Consider the following 27,943-nt stretch of genomic DNA (forward strand, 5'->3'; position numbering starts at 1 on the left):
GGTGGAGGCAAGCTACAGTTGTAGCCACAGCTGCCCTGGGGCAGACTGACAGAAGCTGCCATATCACGCCATCGGCCCCTCTGGCCAACACCAGTAGGCGGTAGGGTAAAGTGTCTTGCCCAAGGACACAACGACCAGGACAGAAAGAGCAGGGGGATCGAACCGGCAACCTTCCGCTTACAGATGAGCTTCCCAATCCCCTGAGCCACGGTATGTTACGACATAAAAGCACCACACAGTTTGTTCAGCTTTGTCAGCTGCTCATTCAAATTTCCATTTCAACTACATTGGAAGAATATTTAAAGGTAAGTACGGCTAAGTGGTATTCAATAAACTGAAAATTTAAAGCTCACATGTAAGTCCTCATGTTTTTGCTCACATGACATTATGTTTGTTCAAATTGTGAAACATGCAGCAAATGAAACCGAGGTATAGCAACCGTGTTATTTAAAGGTTGTATGAAAATACTTTGTGGTTTAGTGCAGGATAAACAGGTTGCTTTGCTGTATTGTGATGGATTTAGAAATAGACACAAAAAATATTTTGTTTATTCTTTAAATGTTTTTTTTGTTGGTCACAAAGTGTCAGTCACAAAGTGTGTCAGTCACACACTGTGACTGGTGCACAAAGGCTGTGGTTTCATGGTCAGAGTTAGGTTACATCAAGTGTAGCACAGAATAATATGATTTTAGCTGATAATTATAGTTGCATTTAGAGACTTCAAAAGACTTCCATAACTCTGTTAAGTGTGATTAATGGGCATATTAGTGCTGTTAGTTTTAAGATAAACTTTACTGCCTTATGTGAGCAACAGTAAGTGAAACTGGACGCCAAAAAATACTCCCAGTAACGGTCACATTTTCCTAATTCTCACAGCAGAAAAATCCTTTTCACTACTCTTGATTCAGTTCTCAAAACAGTTAGGGCAGTTTTCACAACACACACTCACCTGTGCAAAATACACTCTGACAATCAGGACTTTTTCCCACATTTATCAACACATAGTCAGTCAAATCAAATGTGCACCAGAAAAGAAAGAAAGAAAATATATATAATCTGTGGACATAGCACCAACTAATGTGTAGTTTAAACAGAAAATCAGAATCAAGGAAGAAAGATGACTGAATGTGACAGGTTTGTTGATGTCAGAGGGGCTGGTGTGATTATTCCAGACACTGCTGACGTACTGGGATTTTCCCACACAGCCAGAACAAAGTACCACATATCTTTAGTAGTGAAGTATGTGTAGAACTGTGTTCAGAATAGAGAGAATGGCTTTTAGTTGAACAACAGCGACATTTTGCTTTGTTAGTATCTAGACAGGTGTATTCATTTTGGTTCAAGACCATCCGACATGCCCAGATTTGTGTTTTACAATTCAGTAGAAGTGTGTCTCGGGGTTTGGCAAGATAAAAACCATTTGCAATTTAAAAACAAAGCTGTACTGGTGTAACATAAAGTGACTGACATGAAACGATATACATTTAGATAAAGACACTTTGTTTACAACTTGAAAGTTTTGTTCTTTATTGGTTTCTTTAAAACAGTTGGTCATAGTACAGCACATGTGAAACACACACCTTTTATGGAGTTATGAAATATTAGTGCCAGATTATTACTTCCTCTGTGGACAAACAGGAATTTAATGTGTCAAAATCGAAACCTCTAATTATTTGACAAAACCTGACATGTAGAGACTTGTCAAAATCTTAGGCCACAGGCATTTTTGGTCTAGGTGGCGCGCTATGGTGGGTATAGTGGTATGTGTATTGTAGCATCACATTGTGTGCATGTGGTTTTAATTTATTGAAAGTATAGAATAGAATAGAATAGAATAGCTTTTTATTGTCACTGTTAGAAGAACAATGAAAGGCAGTTTGGCATCTCTCCATGTGTGTGGAGTACACAATAGCGTAAGTATTTACACAATAACAGACAAATTTACATTTACACAAGAAAGATATGTAAAAGTCATACATACACCTGCAAACATACATGCACATACATACATATATGTATATATACATATATGCATCCGTACATACATACACACACATATTTCCACATACACGCTTACATCTATATACATACACATACATGCCTCATCCAAAATCTCTTGTTTGTGTTTGTTTGTCTGCAGTATTTTACCTGCCCCTTGTTCTCCTAGCCAATCAGCCCTTAGTCCCAGTTTTTTAAGTTCCATCAACTGGTCTTCAATTTTGCTCCTGCACACCTCCACCTCACGCAGGTTGTCCAGATTCTTTCATCCAGCCAACATTTTTGTAAAATAAATGACGCCCTCTTCTTTCAAATGTTCTCACTATGCAGGATTATTTTTTAAGACACCACACCTAACTATTCATTTTATGCACGTCTTGCATAAAGTTGCAGTTAAAGTCATTAGTTAGGTGAGGCTATTTTGTAACTTTAGTGACTAATTCAAATAAAACTTAGTTGACATTTCTATCTCAACTGTTCCTTCATTGCCTCACTGGCTCGTTATGCCAGCTCAGTTTCAGCTTGCCCACGTCTCCTAATGTTTCAGATTAGATGCTGACTATAGTTCGATTAATGTCAAACCCTGTCCATGTGATGTTTTAAGGATGAATCAGTCTAATCTCTTTTCATACAAAGCTGTGTTCCCGTACGTAAACCAAAGTTCCTTTTTCATGCTCATTTTCACACATCCTATCTTCAGAGGTGTGTGATCACCACACCCAGGTTTTACCACGCAACACTGAACATGATGATAACGGTTGATAAGTGTAAAAAATGCACATTTGGCACAGGAGAGCAAGTCACTTTAGCTGCCACAAAAGCATGGGCTGGACTGATCTTTGGATTATGTGATTAGCTCCAAAGTAAAACATGGAGAGGATCCTCTAGGTTCAGCAAAACAGAATGCTAATTGATGCTTCCAATTTGCAGCTCAGATCGGTGTTTTAAAACTAGCTAAAATGGAACAAAACATGTGGTAACGATATTTAATGTTGGAGAGTCATTTACTTAAACATCGGCAAAATGTAATCTTTGAAATATTCATTCATTGCATAATCTTAATTACACTTCATTAATCACTAAATCCTGTAACTGGAAATAAACCAGGTAGAAATAAAGCCTCGTATTAACCATTAAAAATATGTGTGCGGCGTTCCCGTATAGCGCTTGTGGTTGAACAAATGACTCACATACCAAAGGCATGTACCAAATACTATATACCAAGGCCCGCTCTGGACTGTCTGATTCCTATAAAAAGATGCAAGTAAGAAGAGTCAACATCTGATATATTTCAGCCAGTGATTCTGATTGCAACAGAGCAACGTTAGTGGAACATTTTTTCAATCCATCCAGGTAGTCCCAGGAATCCACAACAATCAGAGTTTTGTTGAAAATTGGCAGTCACCATCTATGAGATTACATGGTACCTTACAGTAGTTTCAGATGGGAGTAAAAAGATATCCATCTAGGCTTCCTGAAGGTTCCTGGACAATTATTTTCCTGATAAGGAGATAAGAGTTGGATATTAAGATTATGAATCATCAGTGTTTTTCACAAACAGGCCAACAGTACAAACTGACACCGAAGGGATTTAACACTGATTCTCAAACAAGCACTGAAAGCTCCAGTTGTTTAATTTCAAATGCAACGTTTCTATGAGCTCAACAAACATCAGCAAACACACAAACCGTTTGTGTCTACAGTCTGTCTCACAGTGTGTTGCTAGCCCTGTCGTATTTCACAGGGAGAGAAAAGAAAGAGAGCTAACTTCACTCAGAGATGGAGAAACATAAGAAACAGGACAGGAGAGGAAGAGGAGCGGGTAGATTTAAAGGTAAGGGCTGTTTAGTGTTGTTTGATAAACTGGAAATTTAAACCTCACATGTAAGTCCTCAGGTTTTAAATCAGATATTGGGTCTCTACATGTGACATTATGTTTTTTCATGTTGTGAAACGCTAACTGTGTTATTTAAAGGTTGCGTGAAAATCCTCTGCAGGTTAGTGCAGGATAAACAGGTTAGTTTGCTGTACTGTGATGGATTTAAATAAAAAGAGTGTGTGATTTCTGCACAGTGGCTGTGGTTTCATGGTCAGAGTTAGGCTACATCAGTGTAGTGGAGATGAATTTGAAGTTAAACTGATGATACTCAGATTCAGCCTTATTTTTATTCTTTATCAATTGAGAACACATGTGAGGTTTAAGGCCTGGACAAAATTAAAACCTTTTATCCTCCACAACGGTAAACTGCTGAAAATAAAAACAGGTATCACTTTAGCCAGCTCCTAATTTCATAAATTCTTCACTCAGCACTTCAATATCATTGAAAGTGATGCTGCTCATTTTATGCTTTTTCTCAATTTTTCCCAACACACTTGCATTTAAATCCGACTCCCCGTCTCTCTGTGTACCTGCCTGTACCACACACCTGCTGTCTTTGGAAGATCTGCCCCCTTCCTTCCTTTTCATGGTGTGCCTATCAAAATAAAGTCCCACCCCTGCCTGCATGGATTCTCAGAAGGGCTGAAGATTTAGCTCCAACATGCCCGCATGCCATTAATAACTGATATGATGTATGGGAGATGAAATGATCTCTCATACAATTATATCCAGCCTGCGGGCCATAGGTTTGACACTCCTGCACTAAACTGCTGAAGATTTAAAAAGTACGATAGATCCCATTTTATTGTTGCTTAAAATCTGGCTCCTGTATTTAGGAACTTCCCCAAGCTTAAACATGTATGAAAAAAGATTAGACACCTTAAAACACCCCACCCCATAAACACGGGGGTCTGTAACCCACACCACTTTCATATTATAATGCAAAATTTTTTATCTTCATTAAATATGCTAAAGCTATTACAGTTGTGATTATGTAATAAAAACATTTGCTCCCTTGCAACTGATCTGGTGGGAGGTGGAAGCAATTTTCTCTGGAATAATCCGCCTGCATTACGTGAAAGCTTGCAGGATTTTACCAGGTAATCAATAAAAATTAAATTCCTCTGTTGTCAAATTTACAGAGCTGTAAAAAAATCAATCATCATGAAAACCTTTTGCCTATAGGTGGCTTTGGCTGATGAGGGGGAGTGGGTCATTTGCCAAAGAGACATTTTGTGGGGTTGCTTCCCGCTACTCCGTCTGCATGTCAGACTATCCTTGGGCAAGATAATGAACCACTAGCCTTCCCCCGATGCATCCATCGGACTGTGAGTGTGAATGTTAGGCAGGGTGCTTTAAATAATAAAAAGTGCTAATGTGAATGTGTGCGCATGCTTGGATGAATGAGGCTTTTAATAGTGCTTTGAGTAGGAAAGTGCTATATAAGTGCATATATATAAGTATAATTTAAAGCTTGATCCATTAATATCTTTAAACCATGCTAGAGATGGCTGTTAATATTTTACAACCAAAATCTTTCCAATACTTCAAAGAATCGTTTTATGGAGTGGTTATTGAGATGATGAAGAACAAAACAGATGGACATGCAGATTTCTCACAGCATCAGCAGGATGACCAGGCAACATAAAGCAGGGGCAGAATTTGAACCATCAACCTTTGGATTGTTTGAAAAAAAAAAAGTACAGCTATTTAGGAAGATGTGTTCCTCTGCATGCTTGGACATCAAAAATACCCAAACATTTCACATGAGGCAAAGTAATAAGATAAATTGTCACTTTATCCACATGACACCTGGTTCCATGTGTAAATTTGAGGCAATTTTTTAATGAAAAAAGGAAAAGTGAAACTGGAAAATTACTGATTTAGATTCAGAGGTCAGTGACCTTCCAGTCAGTGAGGTCAAAGAGGATATGGAGTAAGAACAAGGTAGGTAGTTTTTTTAAATAACAATGACTGGCTGTGGTAATCTTGCTGAGAAAGCAATGTCAGTTACCATTATCCAGTTATCCAGAAGGTCAATCAGTGTATGCGTCATGGTTTCCTGTATAGTCTTTTCTCTTCCTTGTCTGTGGTCAGTGTTTATGTCCTGTTTTTGCCCTTTGTGTTTTACCGTTTTCCTGAAGTAACCCCGTCACATTATTCCCATTTTCCTGGTGGTTCTCCCTGTAATATTGCAAGATGTTTTCAGCTATCTTTTGTTTGTTAATCCCGCCTTACTGTCCACAACACTATGGACCTCAGCCACATATTGAATTGACGCTAATCCAGCAGCCTGAATCTGACCTACAGAATTTAGAATCTCTATCAGTAAAATTCTGAGGAAGTATGTAACATATACTTGTGACAAGGTTCTCCAGTTGCAGTGTTGCTCATCCGAACTTTATAAAGGCACATGTAAAGTTTAATAGGTGATTTTTTTTCTTGTTAGAAAGCTGAGTTTTCCTCACTCCTGAAATGCTGAAAATTATGCACATCTTTAAACGGTTAGTGTGGGAAACATCATGCATCTGTCAATATGTTTACACTTGTAGATTGTATTGCTAAGTATTCATAAGCACAGTAAATACAGTGTTGAAGCCTTTTGTGCATTTTCTGATAATAGAAGAGGAACACGCATTTATTCTTATCGCACATCTTATGGATGAGAAATTTCCCATCAACACTTTAAATAATCTTACACAAGTAACTGTTACAGATTAAATGCACAACAGTAGACTAAGTAGCTAAAATCACTGCTGAATCACTGAATAATAGCAGCAGTAACGATCGTGTAATATATATGATATATTACAGTAAAAGGCCAGATTGCATACTTACTTTTAATACTTTTTTAGTTATCGGCCAGTTTGAGACGGCAGAGTCAGATCGCCTCAATAACCTCAGATCTTGAGGTGATCAGATGGGAGGCACTCACCAGTTTTCTCTAGTAATACCTGGTTGGCTTTCTAGCAACATGCCTAGACCCGTGCTTTGCAATTAAGTGGAATGCTTGAAGGATTTTAGCAGGTTAACAATAAAAGTGAAAGTCAGCCCTTCCACAGAGCTGTGAAAAAAATAATCTTTATGAAAACATATGGGCATGGGGCGGCGGTGGCTTAGGGTTAGAATAAGTGAACCATCTGGCTATCAGAAGTTTGGTGGTTTGCTTCCCAACTGCTCCAGTCTTCATGTCAAAGTATTTTGGGGTAAGATACTGAACCCTGAGTTGCCCCCGATGTTTCCATTGCAGTGTGACTGTTAGACAAGGTATACTGTGAGACGTATGCTTGTATAAATGGGTTAAAAAGGGTTAAAGAGAGTTGGAGTAGTACATTGAGTGCTTAGTTAGAGTAGAAAAGTTCTATATAAATGTCAGTCCATTTATTATGCAGATGTTTCTAATCATTTCATAATCATGCAACATAAATGACATATTACTCTGAAGGCCGAGATGACAGAAATAAGCTGTTAAAACAACACTGACATAATTTTATATATAAAGATAAACGTTTTTTTAAATAGTTGCCTACTCACACATTCACCTGACACAAATCAACTCTGGAACTAAAATTGGATTGTTTCTCCTCACCAGCTCAAGATTTACTCTTTTATGTCATTTTGGTTGCTTGTTATGACTTATTAAATGTCTGAGGGATACATATCTCTTTATCGCTTAATGCTCCACATTGTTTAACCTTATTTACCTCTCATTGTCCCTCCCATGTGTTGGACCCTGTCTTCTTTGGTTTTGGTCTTTAAATCCTTGTTTATTTGGCATTCTCTGTCTGTGCATTTCTCACTTTGTAGGTTTTCCTTCAGGCTGCTGGTTTTGGTGTAATAGTGTGAGGAATATATGGCTGTGGCGGGGCGTGGCTTGCGGTGCCGTGCAGGGAAGGCATTCACAATCATGCCCCGCCGACTTAAACATGGTACTGGGTCCTGCAGTAGGGGGTTGTTGTCAGTGTGTGTGGCTGGCGGTGAGAGAGAGCTGCAGCCAACAGTGTGTGAACAAGCAACCATTAATAAAGAGATGCTGCAAAGCATGAACGTGCACCCTGGTCTGCTGTGGGTTTGTTACAGTGGTGCCGAAACCCAGGATGGGGACACAGCAGACCTGCGACTGGGCCAGCCGGGGAAGGAGCTGACCCAAACGGTGGCCGAGATGGTGGCCACACAGCAGGAGCAGGCGGCAGTGTTGCGGCACCGGCAGGAACAACTGGAGGGCCTAGTTAAGCGCCGCTGTTCTGGGAATCTATCCTACCTGACAAGCCATCCTACCCGTTGTTTCTGCGCATGCGCGCAACATGAAATTAAGTGGCAAACCGTCCTACCTTTGTGAATATTAGCTAGAAAAATACTCTGACGGGTAAAATTCAGTGCCAAACCATCCTACCTTTGTGAATGTCACCTACAACCATACTTTAACGGGTAAAATGAAGTGGCAAACCATCCTGCCTTCATGAATATGAGCTACAAGCATACTCTGATGGGCAAAGTTAAGTGGCAAACCGTCATACCTACTTAAATTTGTGCTAGAATTACTCTGTGACAGCAGAAATGTGCATAAACTACTTACGGTAGGACGTTTTGCCAAAGTAGGATGGTTTGTCAGAACACCGGACGTAGAGGATCGCAAGACTGGCGGCTTAGATCCAGTCCTGGCGAACATCGCCGCCGCCCCCACCGGCATTCCTCGAATGCATGGGAGTGGCCGATATCCGGACCGTTCCGGCCCCCAGGTTGTGACCAGCCAGGACGCAGCCTGCCACCGCACCCATCTCCACTCCTTGGGTCGGACCGGCTGGTACCCGGCTGGGGCCTGCGCCTGTTCCTGCTCCCCACAGGAGGGCCACGGAGCAACCACTGGGTCCACCAACAGCTCACCCATCTGCTCAGCCAGAGCCGGAGGTCAGCGCGGAGAGCATAGAAAATTCAAATTCAAATCATATATGGTACTAGCAAAGGTGTTCCTAATAAAGCGGCCAGCGAGTGTCTATTTTGGTCTGTGACAGAAAATATTTAAAAGGTGCATCCTAAGAAACTCACTGTGTTTTTTTTTTTTCAGATATGTTATTCACTAATTTGTATTTGCTTTGAATCTTTTACAAACATTATGTTGCTTGAACAAAGTTAAATAAATCTGTTTTGTAATTTCAGTAAATTGTCCTGACTAATTATGAATGACATTTTAATAATTGGGTGTCCCTGGCTCACAAACCAAGTTTCATGCACGGTCTTGTTGATATAACTGTGATTCTTTGCCAATCTACATGTCAGCAAAGCAAAGCTATTATTATGTACTGATCTCTCTCTTAGCCTACGGCAGAAATTCCAATTTGTTCTACGACAGTGTCAGTGTTTGAGATTTCAAGTCACGCAGAGGGAGTCTGTAATCTTGCATATTTTTGACACATCTTGATCTTGAGAAACTTGACCCCGCCACACCTGACTTTTGCCACTCGACAAGGACAGTGATAAATGTGACAACACTGAAAACATTTCATTTTAATCTTTGTTGTCTGTTTGTCAGGTTTTTGTTGGCCTGGAAAATCCATACAGCTTCCTTGTATACTCATCTGACATTAATTGGTAACTACATGTGAAACTTTGCACACAATGTTCCGTCCCTTTAAATGATATGCAATATTTTCTCGTGTAGAAGCTAAGCTGTGTGTATTTGGGATTTTTTTTTAGGATATAGATATGGTTAAAGTATAAACAGGCCAACACTGTATTAAAATGCCCATAAAACGGGACATGGAGTTTCCTAATTTATGAAATCATTTTGGAGCTTGTTTATAAAAATTGTCAAACAAACCCATTTACTTACCCATAACATGTTCTTACATACATTTGTGGAATTTGATTTATCACAAGGTTTTCAGACAGTTTCCACAAACGTGTTAGTCATAAGATATTGACGTTATCATTTTTATGTGACTAATGTCTTTGCATCTGGTTTACAACAAACAACAGGTGTTTTCCGTACAGTCTGTTTTGTGACACACTTTTTTTTGTTAGTAAGACAGAAAAGCCAATCACGCCTGTCGGGTTTCTGCTTTCCACACTTGAAAACCTGCCAAACCTGAGGGAAGCTGTAATACAAGGACAAAGCTCGGTGTAATCAGAGGGCATCCGGCTCTGCATGTCACAACCTGGCTGGCTTGATAAGGAAGATTCGCACCCAGTCAAGTTTACACATTGTGAAAAGTAAAAAATATTGACTATACATTAGTAAAGGACAAAAAAAGTGAATGAGACCCTTGTGAAGAACCTTCACAACACTTAAGAATTTGTACAGTCAACAAAGCTTACTTTATCTTATGCATAACTTTAATAAATCTCCCTACCTTTTGTACAGTTAGGAAGAATCAATTTGCTTGCCCTTATTGTTTTAGAGCACAATAGACATGCTCCAAGGAAGTCTGCAGGAATTCCTGGCATCCTGAGCTCAGTGCAAAGGATCTCCGGCTGTCTCACTCTCACAGCCCGAGGCGAGGGGGCTGAACCGCAATAGGGGAGGGGCTTAGCTGGGCCTGCCTTATATCTGACCAGTGAGGAGTGAACACTTCTGAGATGCTGGGAGCACTTCAGGGTTGTGGTGTCTTTCATACCAGCTGAAGCTGAAAGCTCGCCAGTACAGAGCTGGGACATCATCCAAGCACACTTGGGTAAGAGCAATTTTATTTAAAATCTTTTTTTAGTTTGGTTGTGTAAAACAGTAGTTTCTTTGGTTGTTTTTTTCTAAAGAAAAAAACTTTTCTTTGACTGGCATTTAGATAAAACTAGAACCATATATAGACAGTCGTTTCCTCAGAAAGTGGGAGTGAGACTGTGTTGCCAAAGCAAAATGAGAGGAAACAGAAAGTGTCTCTATCCTGTGCTGTTAGCCAACACCCTGAGATAAAAAGGGAATGCGCACATTCCTCACTGATCACCTTTGACCGCCGCTGGTAAAATAAATATGCCCGTACGTTGCTAATGAGGCTTTCAACAAGTCTAAACACTGTGCTGACATCACCCTTGGATCTATTTACACAATGACTCCAGGATTTTCCGCAGTTACAGCTCCAAAAACTGTTGTGCAACACCTGCATCAGTGATACTATATTGTCTCATTCATTCCTAGCCAATAACTTGTATTTTATTGCTGGGGTGGCATCAAAAATGCACAACAAAGGCTGAAGTGTACATATGATGTAACTGGGCTTGTTGCTACAGAATATGTAGCCCACAAGTGAGAGAAAGTTGTGAGTAATTTCCAGTTAGGTGTCAATCTTAAAACTGCTTGACTGATTCTGAAGTTTGCTGGTTATCAATGCCAACATCTTGTCATTCAGACAGATCCTTGGCTCAACCTAAAGATTTACAGTTAGAAACATCATAACTCATTCATGTCATGTGATTATATATATATGTATGTATTCCTTGGGAAATCTTTGGTCCACTTTCTTACTAAACTGGTGCTATTTTATATCAGTTATTACTCGACTGTTTTTGCTCCTCTAATATAAGAGATTCGCAAGTGACCAATTTAACTCCAAATAACAGTTTTGAACTGTTAATCTGACAAAATAAGATTTAAAAAAAGACATCATTTAGTGATACAAAGACCCTTTTTACTGTTCTCTGATTTTTAATGGACCAAGAAGAATAAACAACATCAATACAACATTATATTTTAATCAGAGCCCCAAAAGTGGTTCCTTTTATACAGTACTACTAGATAATCTAATGTAACCGAATGCTCTTTTGACTTTAGGTCTACATTTTTGATGCCTCTAATCAGTTCTCCTTAACACCATCACACAACTGTGAAGTCAATTATGTGTTTTAGCACTGAGGTTATAGAGTTGTTTGCTGGACTCGGTTATGTTCAGGGGTGTGTCATGTATGCTGGTGGCCTCAATATAGCCCAGACACACCTCTGCACACCAAGTCTGAGTAAGATAAACTGTAACTAAGAGTAGTGGATAATTTTATTACACATGAAGTTCACTAAAAATGTAACTTTATGAGTAAATGCACATATGTGACAGATGATACCTAATAAAGAGGCCACTGAATATACAGTTAGTTATGCTTAGAGATCTTGTAAAGGTGAAAATGGAAGCAAAATGTAGTTTTTAAAATAAATTTTTTGTATATTTGCTCCTGCATATAATGGACAGTGCTTCCCTGTCCGTTAAACAGTGAAGCGGTGTTAGCACAGTTGGGTAACTCTTTAACTTTGTGCAGGAAGTGTATTTGCCTTTATGATATGACAAGCAAATTCACATGGTGCCATAAATGTAAAGTGAATGCTTGAAAGCTTCAAAAACATTCAAATATTTACAAAGTGGGTGACAAACACGAGATGTAAATTGAGCACTTGCAGGTAGAGATACTGAACTGCCACAGACCTGCTGCTCTTATACAAATAGAAAGTTATGCGGACTTCACATCCACATCTGTTTGTGTTACTTTGCTTATCTAAGCATCTTTCTGCCACTGACATTATCAATAACAGCTGCTTAATACACATCTCAGGTAGTGCAGCTCACACAGCCTAAACGTCTGTTAAAGTTTATCACAGTAAACATATGAAAACAATCATGCACACAGTAGAGCTCTATCTGTGACTTAACACTTAACATGTTTCTGAGTAGCTTGGCTGAGTTTCAGTTCACACCCTGTTTTTCTGAGCCTTATTGTGTTGACTCCTACAAGTGTCATGACATCATTTGTGACAGTTACCAACCCCCACAAGGTTGAAAGACCCACTGGTTCTCAGAAAATTGTGAAATCACTACATTTTTTTGTGATAGTAATTACTAACTGTAACAATAATTAACTGAGATGTGATCTTTGCAAAGCCTTTTCAGTACAGTAACTTCTCATGCACCATATAAAGAATATGCTTAAAGATTATGCATTTGCTTTTATTATTCCCTGTTTTTAGATGTTAAATTTAGTACCTTAAGTACAAGTGGATGTGTATAAATTTGGGTTAAGTTGTAGAATTTCTAAACAAAAAGCTCTTCATAAGCTTTAAATCATATTGGATTGGAGTGCAAATTGATTAAATTTTTTAAAAAGTCAAATATTTTTTTTTCTTGAAGCTGATATTTTAATGCCGTCGTGAATTTAGCTCTTTTGTGACTTTTTATGGCTAGACATAAAAAATGAGGGTCTAACAAGCAAACAAAACTCAGCCACAAGTTTATAAAGTTCTGCAAATTTAGACTTTGGTGCACAGGATTGCAATAGACATGAACTCTTGTATTTGCAGTTGTTGTTTTTTCCCTTGCATGTTATTACAAAACAGGGCATGTGGCTGTTCCAGTTTGACACACTGCTATTACTGCCAAAAGCAAATGGGGGATGTGTGTGAAAAGTGCTCAGACACTGACACGTAATTAATAGTTTTTTTGTTCTTGAATCTGTGCAGGGCATGATGAAATGATAAGAAAAACTATTAGAAAAAACAAAACCAAAACAGTATTTCTGCAGTACAAACTTGCCCACATCGGCATCTGGGACATCTGTGAAGAAAAGTAGCTGTTTGTAAAGGAGCCATACAGACTTTGATAATTGTCATGGTAACAGCAAGTGTTAATAACATGGTAGAAAAAAAAACCTCTAAATGCTGTATGGACATTTTAACATTTTACCTACATTCTAGGTCAGTGATGAAATGGTGTGTATTTTACCCATATGTGATTTAGAAACTTCATGCGAAATGGCATAAAATAGTTTCAATATCAAATCATAAACAAATAAAATTTAAGCTCAAACTTATTACAACCATCTTATCTCTCCAGGGACGGAGTTTCAAAGCTCTGAGATCATAAAAATCAGGAAGCCACTGGCGTTGGATCTTGGATTTTGGAACAACAGGAAGCTGTCCACGTACTCAAAAAGGAAATTGAAAGGTTTGATATTACAGTTGGAAGATAATAAATTCCAAAACTTACAGTACAATTAATGGAAACAAAATCAATTACCATGTATTTCTATTTCAATTGCTCCAGACTAGTTATTAAGTTATTTAAGGAGTCAGAGTTATGCTGGATACTATAATGTGTTTATTTTACTTTCTTAAAAAAACCCCTCTAGGAGCCAGACTTAAATACAATTTGTCATTGCAATCTGCAATGTCTATTCAGTCTGAATAATTTGTGTATGAGAAATAACTGTATAAAAACCTGCCAAGTTATTTTGTCCATCCAAATCAATGCATGTGTATTTTATAATCAGGCCAGCATAATCTAGTTTAACTGCAGTGTGTCCAAATGTGTCTCAGATCTGTGCTTTACTATTACTTATGAATCATAAGATACCACATACAAAACAAGCTCTGTAACTGTTTCTGTGTTAACACAGCCCTTTAGGTCAAGATGGACTCCAACCTTAAGGATGGCGATGCGAAGCAAAATGGCTACACAAAAGTCCATGAACCTGTGGCTGGTATATTTCTGGAAAAGACAAAGACAAAGATAACCATATATGAAGCCATGAAGAAGCGTATGCTTAAGCCAGGAACAGCACTGGCTCTGCTTGAAGCACAAGCTGCCACAGTAGGTATTGTAGACCCAATAAACAACCGAAAGCTTTCTGTAGAGGATGCTGTTAAAGAGGGAATAGTTGGATCAGAGATGAAAGAGAAACTCCTTAAAGCAGGGAAAGCAATCACTGGGTATGTAGACCCCTACACCAACCAAATGATATCTGTATTCCAAGCTATGCAAAAAGATTTAGTTCCAAGAGATTATGGATTGAGGCTGCTGGAAGCACAGATAGCCACAAAAGGCCTGTTTGATCCTGTCGATAAGACATATATTTCAGTTGACTCTGCAATTCAGAAGGGGTACTATCAAAAAGATTTGCTGAAGGACCAGATGTCAGAGCTCAAAGTGTTCTATCATCCAACTTTGCAACAAAATCTTAACTACAGAAGCCTCCAAGAGCAATGCATTGTGGAGCCCAATACAGGCCTGTTGCTTCTTCCTGTCTGCATCACCTTCAAAGGTCTGCGCAAAGGCATTTCCTCCACCCAGCTCCTTGAATCAAAGATCATTGACAAAGAAACATATGATGACCTGCAGAAGGGGAAAACCACAACACAGGATGTGATGTTGATTGAAACAGTGAAAGAATACCTGGAAGGCAAAGGCAGCATTGCAGGCATTGCTATACTCTCAACCAATCAGAGAATGAGCATTTATAAAGCCATGAAGCAAGGCATACTGATGCCTGGGACATCGCTTGTTCTCCTGGAGGCACAAGCTGCTACTGGATTCATGATTGATCCTGTAGAAAATAAGAAGTACACTGTGGATGAAGCTGTCAAAAACAAACTTGTTGGCCCAGAATATCACGCAAAGCTGCGTTCTGCTGAGCGAGCAGTGACCGGATACAAAGACCCATACACCAGTGAAACTATCTCCCTGTTTCAAGCACTCTCAAAAGACCTCATTGTCAAAGAACATGGAATCCGCCTGCTTGAAGCACAAATTGCTACAGGTGGAATAATTGATCCAATCAACAGTCACAGACTTCCTACAGAAGTGGCCTTCAAGAGAGGTTATTTTGATGAACAAATGAATGCCATATTGGAGGATTCAGGAGATGACACAAAAGGCTTTTTTGATCCAAACACAGAAGAAAATCTAACCTATCTTCAGTTGATGGAAAGGTGTGTCACCGATCCTACTACTGGACTGTGCCTCCTCCCTTTACGTGATAAATCAGACAGGGTAAATTTCAGTTTCATTGACTACCAAACTAAAACGGCTTTCAAGGCAGAGAAAGTGAAAGTGACATATGGCAAATATGCGGGAATGACAGTATCTCTGTGGGAACTGCTGATGTCAGAATACTTTGATGAAAACCAGAGGGAAGACATCTTTAAAAAATACAGAGAGGGGAAGATTACCATCAAGATGATCATTACAACAGTCCTGGAAGTGATAGAAAAGTCAGTGAAAACAACTGACGTCGTCTTTGAAGGCATCAGAGACACTGTTACAGCCAAGCAGCTTGTGGAAGCAGATATCATTAGTCAGGAGGTCTTAGAGGACCTCAAGAAGGGAAAGAAATCTGTGCAGGAAGTCATTGAAGATGAAAATGTAAATGTGTACTTAAAAGGGAAAGACAGCATTGCAGGTATTATGCTTCCTGATTCTCAAATCATGACCATCTACCAGGCCAAACAGAAAGGAAAGCTGATGCCAGGAACTGCTCTGATTCTACTGGAGGCACAGGCAGCAACAGGGTTCATTATTGACCCTATTGGAAATAGAAAGTTTTCAGTGGATGAAGCTGTCAAAGCAAAGATTGTGGGGCCTGATGTGTGTCAAAAGCTGCGATCGGCAGAGAAAGCAGTTACTGGATACAAAGATCCATACACTGGAGAAATAATTTCTTTGTTCCAAGCAATGCAAAAAGACCTGATCCTAAAAGACCATGGCATTAGGCTCCTGGAGGCACAGATTGCCACTGGTGGGATCATCGACCCAGTGAACAGCCATCGCATACCTGTCCATGTGGCCTATAAGAAGGGGTACTTTAATGAAGAAATGAATCAGATCCTGGATGATCCAAGTGATGACACCAAGGGATTCTTTGACCCCAACACCCACGAGAACCTGACATACTTGCAGCTCATGGCCAGATGTGTAACAGATCCTAGTACAGGCCTGTGCCTCTTACCTCTCAAAGGCAAGAGCAACAAAATAAAGATAGATGACAACATCAGAGAATTGTTCAAAACAACAATAGTTACTGTCAAGTACGGTAGGTTCAAGGGCAAACACACAACACTGTGGGATCTTATCAACTCAGAATATCTTTCTGAAGACAAACGACAGGAGTTTTTCAAGCTCTTCAGGTCAAGGAAAATCACAATTCAGCAACTTACTGAGACCATTGTAGAGATCATTGAGAGTAAGGAGATACGACAGCAAGAAGGACTGAAGTTTGAAGGTCTCAGAGGAGAAGTCTCTGCTGTGGACCTTTTGGATCTAGAAATTGTGGATGAAAACACCTACAACAGTTTGCTTGCTGGAAACATGAACAGCACTGATGTGATGAAAATGGACAGTGTGAGAGCCTACCTACAAGGAAAAAGTTGTGTAGCTGGGTTGATACTGCAACCCTCAAATAAAAAAATAAGCATTCATGAGGCACAGAGAATTGGGATTCTTGCACCTGGCACTGCCCTTTGCCTCCTCGAAGCACAAGCAGCTACAGGATTTGTTGTTGATCCTTTGAATAACAAAAAACTTACAGTTGAACAAGCTCTCAAAGAAAAGTTGATTAGTCCACAAATGTATGAAAAACTTTTGTCTGCAGAGAGAGCTGTCACTGGTTACAAAGATCCATACACAGGTCAGAAGATCTCTCTCTTCCAAGCATTGAAAAAAGATCTTATTGTCAAGCAGCATGGCATTCGTTTACTTGAGGCCCAGATTGCTACAGGTGGTATCATCGATCCCTTAAAGTGTCTCCACTTACCCCTTGAAGTTGCATACAAGAAGGGATATTTTGATGAAGAACTTAATCAAATCCTAACAGACCCAAGTGATGACACAAAGGGCTTTTTTGACCCAAAGACAAAAGAAAATCTGACATACATGGAGATGTTGGGCAGATGTGTGAAAGATAAGGAAACTGGACTGTTTCTCCTGCCACTGAATGACACACCAAAAGCTACAGCAACAAAGCAAAAGATTTATACTGACACGGAGATTAAGGAAGACTTTGAAAAGACAAGTGTCAGCATATCTGTAGGACACTATTCTGGAAAATCAGTTACACTGTGGGACCTGATTCACTCTGGCTACTTCACTGAGGATCAGCGACTTGAATTGATTGAAAAATACAGAACAAGGCAGATTAGTGTCCAAACCATAATCACATTAGTGATTACCACAATAGAAAAACTGGAGAAGACTGAAACTCCCCAAATGATAATGGGTCTGAGAAAGCATGTCACTGCAAAACAACTACTGGATTCTGAAATCATTGATGCAGAAACATTCAAACAGGTGAAAGAAGGAAACCTCACCTTAGAAACAATAACACAAGGTGAACCCGTGAGAAGATACCTGAAAGGAACTGGAAGCATTGCTGGAGTTAAGGTTTATCCATCCCAGAAAGTGATGAGCATATATGAAGCAAAAAATGAAGGCCTCTTGACACCTGGCATTGCACTTCTACTACTTGAAGCTCAAGCTGCAACAGGATGGATCACTGATCCCCTCAAAAATGAGTTCTATGCTGTGGAAGAGGCTGTAAAAGAGAGAGTGATTGGGCCAGATGTACGTGAGCAACTTCTTTCAGCTGAAAGAGCTGTCACTGGGTATAAAGATCCATATACAGATGTGACAATATCACTGTTTGAAGCCATGCAAAAAAAGCTGAGAGAAAGAAGCTATGGCCTTCGGATTCTTGATGTGCAGATAGCAACAGGAGGAATTATTGACCCAAATCAAAGTCACAGACTGCCAATTCATATTGCTATCAAAAAGGGATGTCTGGATGAAGAAACTCACAAAATTCTGTTGAACCCCAAAGATGATGCAAAAGGATTCTTTGACCCAAATACCAATGAAAAGCTGTCATATGGTCAGTTGATGAATAAATGTGAGAAAGATGCTAAAACTGGGCTACTTCTCCTACCGCTGCATGAAGAAAAAGAGTTTCACACAGATGAGCAAATTGAACTTGCACTGAAAAACAAAAAGATGACCTTGAATGTAGGAAAATTTAAAAACAAAACGGTCACACTGTGGGAAGTACTGTTATCTGAATACATATCAGAACAAAAAAGGGAGCAGCTTATACAGCAATACCGGACAGGAGTGACCAAAATTGAGGAGATGATTGAAATACTCACAATTATAATTACAGAGGTATCATCCAAGGAAAGAAAGTTCAAAGGATTACGAAAACAAGTCTCAGCCAGTGAATTATTTGAGTCAAAGATTATCTCAAAGGACCTTTTCACCCAAATTATACAAGGTGAAGTAACTGAAGAAAATGTTGTCAAAATGGAATCAATTCAAAAGTATCTTGGAGCTACAAACTGTATAGCAGGTGTAAGAGTTGAGTCCACAAAAAAGGTGATGAGCATCTATGAAGCAAAAAGCAAAGGTCTGCTCACTCCTGGTACCTCTCTGGTTCTGTTGGAAGCCCAAGCTGCCACAGGCTTTGTAATTGACCCAATCAACAACAAAAAGCTTTCTGTAGAGGAAGCTGTGGCTCAAGGGGTGGTTGGCAAAGAGTGGGAAAGAAAACTGCTTTCAGCAGAAAGAGCAGTGACAGGGTACAAAGATCCTTACACTGGAGAAACAATTTCTCTGTTCCAGGCCTTGAAAAAAGATCTAATTGTGAAAGATCATGGCATCCGTCTCCTTGAAGCTCAGATTGCAACTGGAGGCATAATTGATCCAGTCCATAGCCATCGAGTACCCATACAGGTGGCATATCAGAGAGGTTACTTTGATGAAGAAATGAACCAGATTTTATCTGATCCTGATGATGACACCAAGGGCTTCTTTGACCCCAACACTCAAGAGAACCTCACATATCTCCAGCTGATTGAGAGGTGCTTCAGAGATCCAAATACAGAGCTAAACTTTCTGTCTATTGTCAAGAAAGGAGAGTATTATTTCTTTGTTGATGAGGCAACTAAACTAATTCTGAAGTCTACAATAACAACCAGAGCTGGAGGAAAATACAGAGGACAAACTGTGTCTCTGTGGGATCTGCTGTACTCCAAATATATCACTGAGGAGAAGCGGAGAGACCTTGTCCAACAGTACAAGGCTGGCTCAATCACAATAGAGCGCTTTTTGGAAATCATCCTGACAATCATTGAGCAGCATACACAAGACACAACTTCATCATCTTCATCAATCGTCATGTCCCAACCACCAGAAACTAAAGTGGACAGTAGCACAACAGAAAGTACCATCACCACAACAATCACAGAGACTACTGAAGTTGAAAAGTTCCATGGAATCAGAAAGGATGTCTCTGTAACTGAGCTGCTTGAGTCCAAAATCATTGATGAGAAACTCTACAAAGATCTTAGTGCTGGAAAAGTTACAGTAACAGAAGTAAGTGAAATGGACTCAGTGCGCAAGTACCTTGAGGGGACCAACAGCATTGCAGGAGTTTATCTTCAGTCCACTCAAGAGACCTTGACTATCTATGAAGCAAAAAGCAAAGGTCTGTTGACTCCTGGTACCTCTCTGGTTCTGCTGGAGGCCCAAGCTGCCACAGGCTTTATCATTGACCCAATCAACAACAAAAAGCTTTCTGTAGAGGAAGCTGTGGCTCAAGGAGTTATAGGCAAAGACTGGGAAAAAAAATTAATTTCAGCAGAAAGGGCAGTGACAGGGTACAAAGATCCTTATACTGGACAAACAATTTCTTTGTTCCAGGCCTTGAAAAAAGATCTAATTGTGAAAGATCATGGAATTCGTCTGCTTGAAGCTCAAATTGCAACTGGAGGCATAATTGACCCGGTGTACAGTCACAGAGTGCCTGTACAGGTAGCATATGAAAGAGGTTACTTTGATGAAGAAATGAACCAGATTTTATCTGATCCTGATGATGACACCAAGGGCTTCTTTGACCCCAACACTCAGGAGAACCTCACATATCTCCAGTTGGTTGAGAGGTGTATTACAGATCCCATCACAGGCCTCAGTTTACTTGTCATTGTCAAGAAAGGAGAGTATTACTTCTTTGTCGATGAAGCAACTAAACTAATTCTGAAGTCTACAATAACAACCAAAGCTGGAGGAAAATACAGAGGACAAACAGTGTCTCTGTGGGATCTGCTGTACTCCAAATATATCACTGAGGAGAAGCGGAGAGCCCTAGTTCAACAGTACAAGGCTGGCTCAATCACACTAGAGCGCCTTTTGGAAATCATCCTGACAATCATTGAGCAGCATACACAAGACACAACTTCATCATCTTCATCAATCGTCATGTCCCAACCACCAGAAACTAAAGTGGACAGTAGCACAACAGAAAGTACCATCACCACAACAATCACAGAGACTACTGAAGTTGAAAAGTTCCATGGAATCAGAAAGGATGTCTCTGTAACTGAGCTGCTTGAGTCCAAAATCATTGATGAGAAACTCTACAAGGATCTTAGTGCTGGAAAAGTTACAGTAACAGAAGTAAGTGAAATGGACTCAGTGCGCAAATACCTTGAGGGGACCAACAGCATTGCAGGAGTGTATCTCCAGTCCACCAAAAAGACAATGAGTATCTATGAAGCAAAAAGCAAAGGTCTGCTCACTCCTGGTACCTCTCTGGTTCTGTTGGAAGCCCAAGCTGCCACAGGCTTTGTAATTGACCCAATCAACAACAAAAAGCTTTCTGTAGAGGAAGCTGTGGCTCTAGGAGTTATTGGCAAAGAGTGGAAAAACAAACTGATCTCGGCAGAAAGGGCAGTGACAGGGTACAAAGATCCTTATACTGGACAAACAATTTCTTTGTTCCAGGCCTTGAAAAAAGATCTAATTGTGAAAGATCATGGAATTCGTCTGCTTGAAGCTCAAATTGCAACTGGAGGTATAATTGACCCGGTGCACAGTCACAGAGTGCCTGTACAGGTAGCATATGAAAGAGGTTACTTTGATGAAGAAATGAACCAGATTTTATCTGATCCTGATGATGACACCAAGGGCTTCTTTGACCCCAACACTCAGGAGAACCTCACATATCTCCAGTTGGTTGAGAGGTGTATTACAGATCCCATTACAGGCCTCAGTTTACTTGTCATTGTCAAGAAAGGAGAGTATTACTTCTTTGTCGATGAAGCAACTAAACTTATTCTGAAGTCTACAATAACAACCAAAGCTGGAGGAAAATACAGAGGACAAACAGTGTCTCTGTGGGATCTGCTGTACTCCAAATATATCACTGAGGAGAAGCGGAGAGACCTTGTCCAACAGTACAAGGCTGGCTCAATCACAATAGAGCGCTTTTTGGAAATCATCCTGACAATCATTGAGCAGCATACACAAGACACAACTTCATCATCTTCATCAATCGTCATGTCCCAACCACCAGAAACTAAAGTGGACAGTAGCACAACAGAAAGTACCATCACCACAACAATCACAGAGACTACTGAAGTTGAAAAGTTCCATGGAATCAGAAAGGATGTCTCTGTAACTGAGCTGCTTGAGTCCAAAATCATTGATGAGAAACTCTACAAAGATCTTAGTGCTGGAAAAGTTACAGTAACAGAAGTAAGTGAAATGGACTCAGTGCGCAAGTACCTTGAGGGCACCAACAGCATTGCAGGAGTTTATCTTCAGTCCACTCAAGAGACCTTGACTATCTATGAAGCAAAAAGCAAAGGTCTGTTGACTCCTGGTACCTCTCTGGTTCTGCTGGAGGCCCAAGCTGCCACAGGCTTTATCATTGACCCAATCAACAACAAAAAGCTTTCTGTAGAGGAAGCTGTGGCCCAAGGAGTTATAGGCAAAGACTGGGAAAAAAAATTAATTTCAGCAGAAAGGGCAGTGACAGGGTACAAAGATCCTTATACTGGACAAACAATTTCTTTGTTCCAGGCCTTGAAAAAAGATCTAATTGTGAAAGATCATGGAATTCGTCTGCTTGAAGCTCAAATTGCAACTGGAGGCATAATTGACCCGGTGCACAGTCACAGAGTGCCTGTACAGGTAGCATATGAAAGAGGTTACTTTGATGAAGAAATGAACCAGATTTTATCTGATCCTGATGATGACACCAAGGGCTTCTTTGACCCCAACACTCAGGAGAACCTCACATATCTCCAGTTGGTTGAGAGGTGTATTACAGATCCCATCACAGGCCTCAGTTTACTTGTCATTGTCAAGAAAGGAGAGTATTACTTCTTTGTCGATGAAGCAACTAAACTAATTCTGAAGTCTACAATAACAACCAAAGCTGGAGGAAAATACAGAGGACAAACAGTGTCTCTGTGGGATCTGCTGTACTCCAAATATATCACTGAGGAGAAGCGGAGAGCCCTTGTTCAACAGTACAAGGCTGGCTCAATCACACTAGAGCGCCTTTTGGAAATCATCCTGACAATCATTGAGCAGCATACACAAGACACAACTTCATCATCTTCATCAATCGTCATGTCCCAACCACCAGAAACTAAAGTGGACAGTAGCACAACAGAAAGTACCATCACCACAACAATCACAGAGACTACTGAAGTTGAAAAGTTCCATGGAATCAGAAAGGATGTCTCTGTAACTGAGCTGCTTGAGTCCAAAATCATTGATGAGAAACTCTACAAGGAACTTAGTGCTGGAAAAGTTACAGTGACAGAAGTAAGTGAAATGGACTCAGTGCGCAAGTACCTTGAGGGGACCAACAGCATTGCAGGAGTGTATCTCCAGTCCACCAAAAAGACAATGAGCATCTATGAAGCTAAAAGCAAAGGTCTGCTCACTCCTGGTACCTCTCTGGTTCTGTTGGAAGCCCAAGCTGCCACAGGCTTTATCATTGACCCAATCAAGAACAAAAAGCTTTCTGTAGAGGAAGCTGTGGCTCTAGGAGTTATTGGGAAAGAGTGGAAAAACAAACTGATCTCAGCAGAAAGGGCAGTGACAGGGTACAAAGATCCTTATACTGGACAAACAATTTCTTTGTTCCAGGCCTTGAAAAAAGATTTAATTGTGAAAGATCATGGAATTCGTCTGCTTGAAGCTCAAATTGCAACTGGAGGCATAATTGACCCGGTGCACAGTCACAGAGTGCCTGTACAGGTAGCATATGAAAGAGGTTACTTTGATGAAGAAATGAACCAGATTTTATCTGATCCTGATGATGACACCAAGGGCTTCTTTGACCCCAACACTCAGGAGAACCTCACATATCTCCAGTTGGTTGAGAGGTGTATTACAGATCCCATCACAGGCCTCAGTTTACTTGTCATTGTCAAGAAAGGAGAGTATTACTTCTTTGTCGATGAAGCAACTAAACTAATTCTGAAGTCTACAATAACAACCAAAGCTGGAGGAAAATACAGAGGACAAACAGTGTCTCTGTGGGATCTGCTGTACTCCAAATATATCACTGAGGAGAAGCGGAGAAACCTTGTCCAACAGTACAAGGCTGGCTCAATCACAATAGAGCGCTTTTTGGAAATCATCCTGACAATCATTGAGCAGCATACACAAGACACAACTTCATCATCTTCATCAATCGTCATGTCCCAACCACCAGAAACTAAAGTGGACAGTAGCACAACAGAAAGTACCATCACCACAACAATCACAGAGACTACTGAAGTTGAAAAGTTCCATGGAATCAGAAAGGATGTCTCTGTAACTGAGCTGCTTGAGTCCAAAATCATTGATGAGAAACTCTACAAGGATCTTAGTGCTGGAAAAGTTACAGTAACAGAAGTAAGTGAAATGGACTCAGTGCGCAAGTACCTTGAGGGGACCAACAGCATTGCAGGAGTGTATCTCCAGTCCACCAAAAAGACAATGAGCATCTATGAAGCAAAAAGCAAAGGTCTGCTCACTCCTGGTACCTCTCTGGTTCTGCTGGAGGCCCAAGCTGCCACAGGCTTTGTCATTGACCCAGTAAAAAACAAAAAGCTTTCTGTAGAGGAAGCTGTGGATGAAGGAGTGGTTGGGAAAGAGTGGAAAAACAAACTGATCTCGGCAGAAAGGGCAGTGACAGGGTACAAAGATCCATACACTGGGCAAACAATTTCTTTGTTCCAGGCCTTGAAAAAAGATCTAATTGTGAAAGATCATGGAATTCGTCTGCTTGAAGCTCAAATTGCAACTGGAGGCATAATTGACCCGGTGTACAGTCACAGAGTACCTGTACAGGTAGCATATGAAAGAGGTTACTTTGATGAAGAAATGAACCAGATTTTATCTGATCCTGATGATGACACCAAGGGCTTCTTTGACCCCAACACTCAGGAGAACCTCACATATCTCCAGTTGGTTGAGAGGTGTATTACAGATCCCATCACAGGTCTCAGTTTACTTGTCATTGTCAAAAAGGGAGAGTTTTACTTCTTTGTGGATGAGGCAACTAAACTTATTCTGAAGTCTAAAACAACAACCAGAGCTGGAGGAAAATACAGAGGACAAACAGTGTCTCTGTGGGATCTGCTGTACTCCAAATATATCACTGAGGAGAAGCGGAGAGACCTTGTCCAACAGTACAAGGCTGGCACAATCACAATGGAGCGCTTTTTGGAAATCATCCTGACAATCATTGAGCAGCATACACAAGACACAACTTCATCATCTTCAACAATCGTCATGTCCCAACCACCAGAAACTAAAGTGGACAGTAGCACAACAGAAACTACCACCATCACCACAACAATCACAGAGACTACTGAAGTTGAAAAGTTCCATGGAATCAGAAAGGATGTCTCTGCTACTGAGCTGCTTCAGTCCAAAATTATTGATGAGAAACTCTACAAGGATCTTAGTGCTGGAAAAGTTACAGTAACAGAAGTAAGTGAAATGGACTCAGTGCGCAAGTACCTTGAGGGGACCAACAGCATTGCAGGAGTTTATCTTCAGTCCACTCAAGAGACCTTGACTATCTATGAAGCAAAAAGCAAAGGTCTGTTGACTCCTGGTACCTCTCTGGTTCTGCTGGAGGCCCAAGCTGCCACAGGCTTTGTAATTGACCCAATCAACAAGAACAAACTTTCTGTAGAGGAAGCTGTGGCTCAAGGAGTTATTGGCAAAGAGTGGAAAAACAAACTGATCTCGGCAGAAAGGGCAGTGACAGGGTACAAAGATCCTTATACTGGACAAACAATTTCTTTGTTCCAGGCCTTGAAAAAAGATCTAATTGTGAAAGAGCATGGAATTCGTCTGCTTGAAGCTCAAATTGCAACTGGAGGCATAATTGACCCGGTGCACAGTCACAGAGTGCCTGTACAGGTAGCATATGAAAGAGGTTACTTCGATGAAGAAATGAACCAGATTTTATCTGATCCTGATGATGACACCAAGGGCTTCTTTGACCCCAACACTCAGGAGAACCTCACATATCTCCAGTTGGTTGAGAGGTGTATTACAGATCCCATCACAGGCCTCAGTTTACTTGTCATTGTCAAGAAAGGAGAGTATTACTTCTTTGTCGATGAAGCAACTAAACTTATTCTGAAGTCTACAATAACAACCAAAGCTGGAGGAAAATACAGAGGACAAACAGTGTCTCTGTGGGATCTGCTGTACTCCAAATATATCACTGAGGAGAAGCGGAGAGACCTTGTCCAACAGTACAAGGCTGGCTCAATCACAATAGAGCGCCTTTTGGAAATCATCCTGACAATCATTGGGCAGCATACACAAGACACAACTTCATCATCTTCATCAATCGTCATGTCCCAACCACCAGAAACTAAAGTGGACAGTAGCACAACAGAAAGTACCATCACCACAACAATCACAGAGACTACTGAAGTTGAAAAGTTCCATGGAATCAGAAAGGATGTCTCTGCTACTGAGCTGCTTCAGTCCAAAATTATTGATGAGAAACTCTACAAGGATCTTAGTGCTGGAAAAGTTACAGTAACAGAAGTAAGTGAAATGGACTCAGTGCGCAAGTACCTTGAGGGGACCAACAGCATTGCAGGAGTGTATCTCCAGTCCACCAAAAAGACAATGAGTATCTATGAAGCAAAAAGCAAAGGTCTGCTCGCTCCTGGTACCTCTCTGGTTCTGCTGGAGGCCCAAGCTGCCACAGGCTTTATCATTGACCCAATCAAGAACAAAAAGCTTTCTGTAGAGGAAGCTGTGGCTCAAGGAGTTATTGGCAAAGCGTGGAAAAACAAACTGATCTCAGCAGAAAGGGCAGTGACAGGGTACAAAGATCCTTATACTGGACAAACAATTTCTTTGTTCCAGGCCTTGAAAAAAGATCTAATTGTGAAAGATCATGGAATTCGTCTGCTTGAAGCTCAAATTGCAACTGGAGGCATAATTGACCCGGTGTACAGTCACAGAGTGCCTGTACAGGTAGCATACGAAAGAGGTTACTTTGATGAAGAAATGAACCAGATTTTATCTGATCCTGATGATGACACTAAGGGCTTCTTTGACCCCAACACTCAAGAGAACCTCACATATCTCCAGTTGGTTGAGAGGTGCATTACAGATCCCGTCACAGGCCTCAGTTTACTCCCACTGAAGAAGTGAACGCTATTTCAATTTTACTGTATTAACTGAGTACAACATAAAATAATAACTTCATTCTTGATCACAAAATACTTTGCAAGTTCTACTGAAAGATATGTGGAGAAAACATACTGTAATCTTATCATAACTAAAAAACAAGCCATTAGATTGATTACACAACACCTTTGCTTAATTGCTTTTATTGTACAATGTTGGAAGGTTTGTTTTGTTGAAAACCTAGTTCATTACTAAAGAAAATTTAAGAATTGGTTTTATTGTAGAATGAGGTCATAGTATTGACATACTCAGCTGGAATGTATACATTTTTATTCCAAAGATATAAACCGAAAAATGTGTCAAAAACCACTGAAAACCAAATATAACCTAATGTCAGCATTTATATTAAATTTGCACTTAATAAAGGTGAAAAATCATTTAAAACCCTCTGTTTTATATACATCAAAACACATAGCAAATGTTGCCAGAAGTTCCCCCATGTCTTTGTTTTTTTAACATTTTGGATTTTTAATGTTGTTTCTATGGTTTAACGTTTTTCCTGTTTCTGTTGGAGATTTGAGTTTCTCTTTTTTACGCTCTTGTAAGTAGTTTTAGCTGAGCCAGACTCAGTCTTAATTTACCTAAATGGGCAGTGCTGTTTCACATTTGGGCAAAGGTTGAATGTGGGTACATGTAATATACTTTTGCTGTCTTTTTTTCTCAGTTTTTTGCTTACTTTGCCATTTGAACCAATAAACAAGTGAGTTATGAACACTATATTGTGTCTTTTATTATCAAACACTCTTGTTGGAACATGTTTACATTTTTGGAACAATCATATACGCACTTATATCCATTCATTCGTTTACATGTATTTGCTATA

The 27,943-nt window shown here is 40.1% G+C and overlaps 1 protein-coding gene across 2 annotated transcripts; it reads left to right on the forward strand.

Moving 5' to 3' along the window:
• Positions 1-10,440: 10,440 nt before the first annotated feature.
• On the forward strand, positions 10,441-27,837 carry eppk1 (epiplakin 1). 2 transcript variants are annotated; one of them, XM_019350489.2, is made up of 4 exons: positions 10,441-10,548; positions 13,681-13,791; positions 14,243-21,118; positions 22,199-27,837. In XM_019350489.2, exons 3-4 carry the CDS (start codon positions 14,257-14,259, stop codon positions 27,082-27,084), a joined length of 11,748 nt encoding a protein of 3,915 aa, XP_019206034.1. In that variant the 5' UTR covers positions 10,441-10,548; positions 13,681-13,791; positions 14,243-14,256; the 3' UTR covers positions 27,085-27,837. The 2 variants fall into 2 exon arrangements, with proteins under 2 accessions (XP_019206034.1, XP_013128013.2); XM_013272559.3 differs by having other exon boundaries at positions 14,243-27,837.
• The last annotated feature ends 106 nt before the right edge of the window (positions 27,838-27,943 follow it).

Source organism: Oreochromis niloticus, linkage group LG22 (genome assembly GCF_001858045.2).
Source record: "Oreochromis niloticus isolate F11D_XX linkage group LG22, O_niloticus_UMD_NMBU, whole genome shotgun sequence".
Classification (NCBI taxonomy): domain Eukaryota; kingdom Metazoa; phylum Chordata; class Actinopteri; order Cichliformes; family Cichlidae; genus Oreochromis; species Oreochromis niloticus.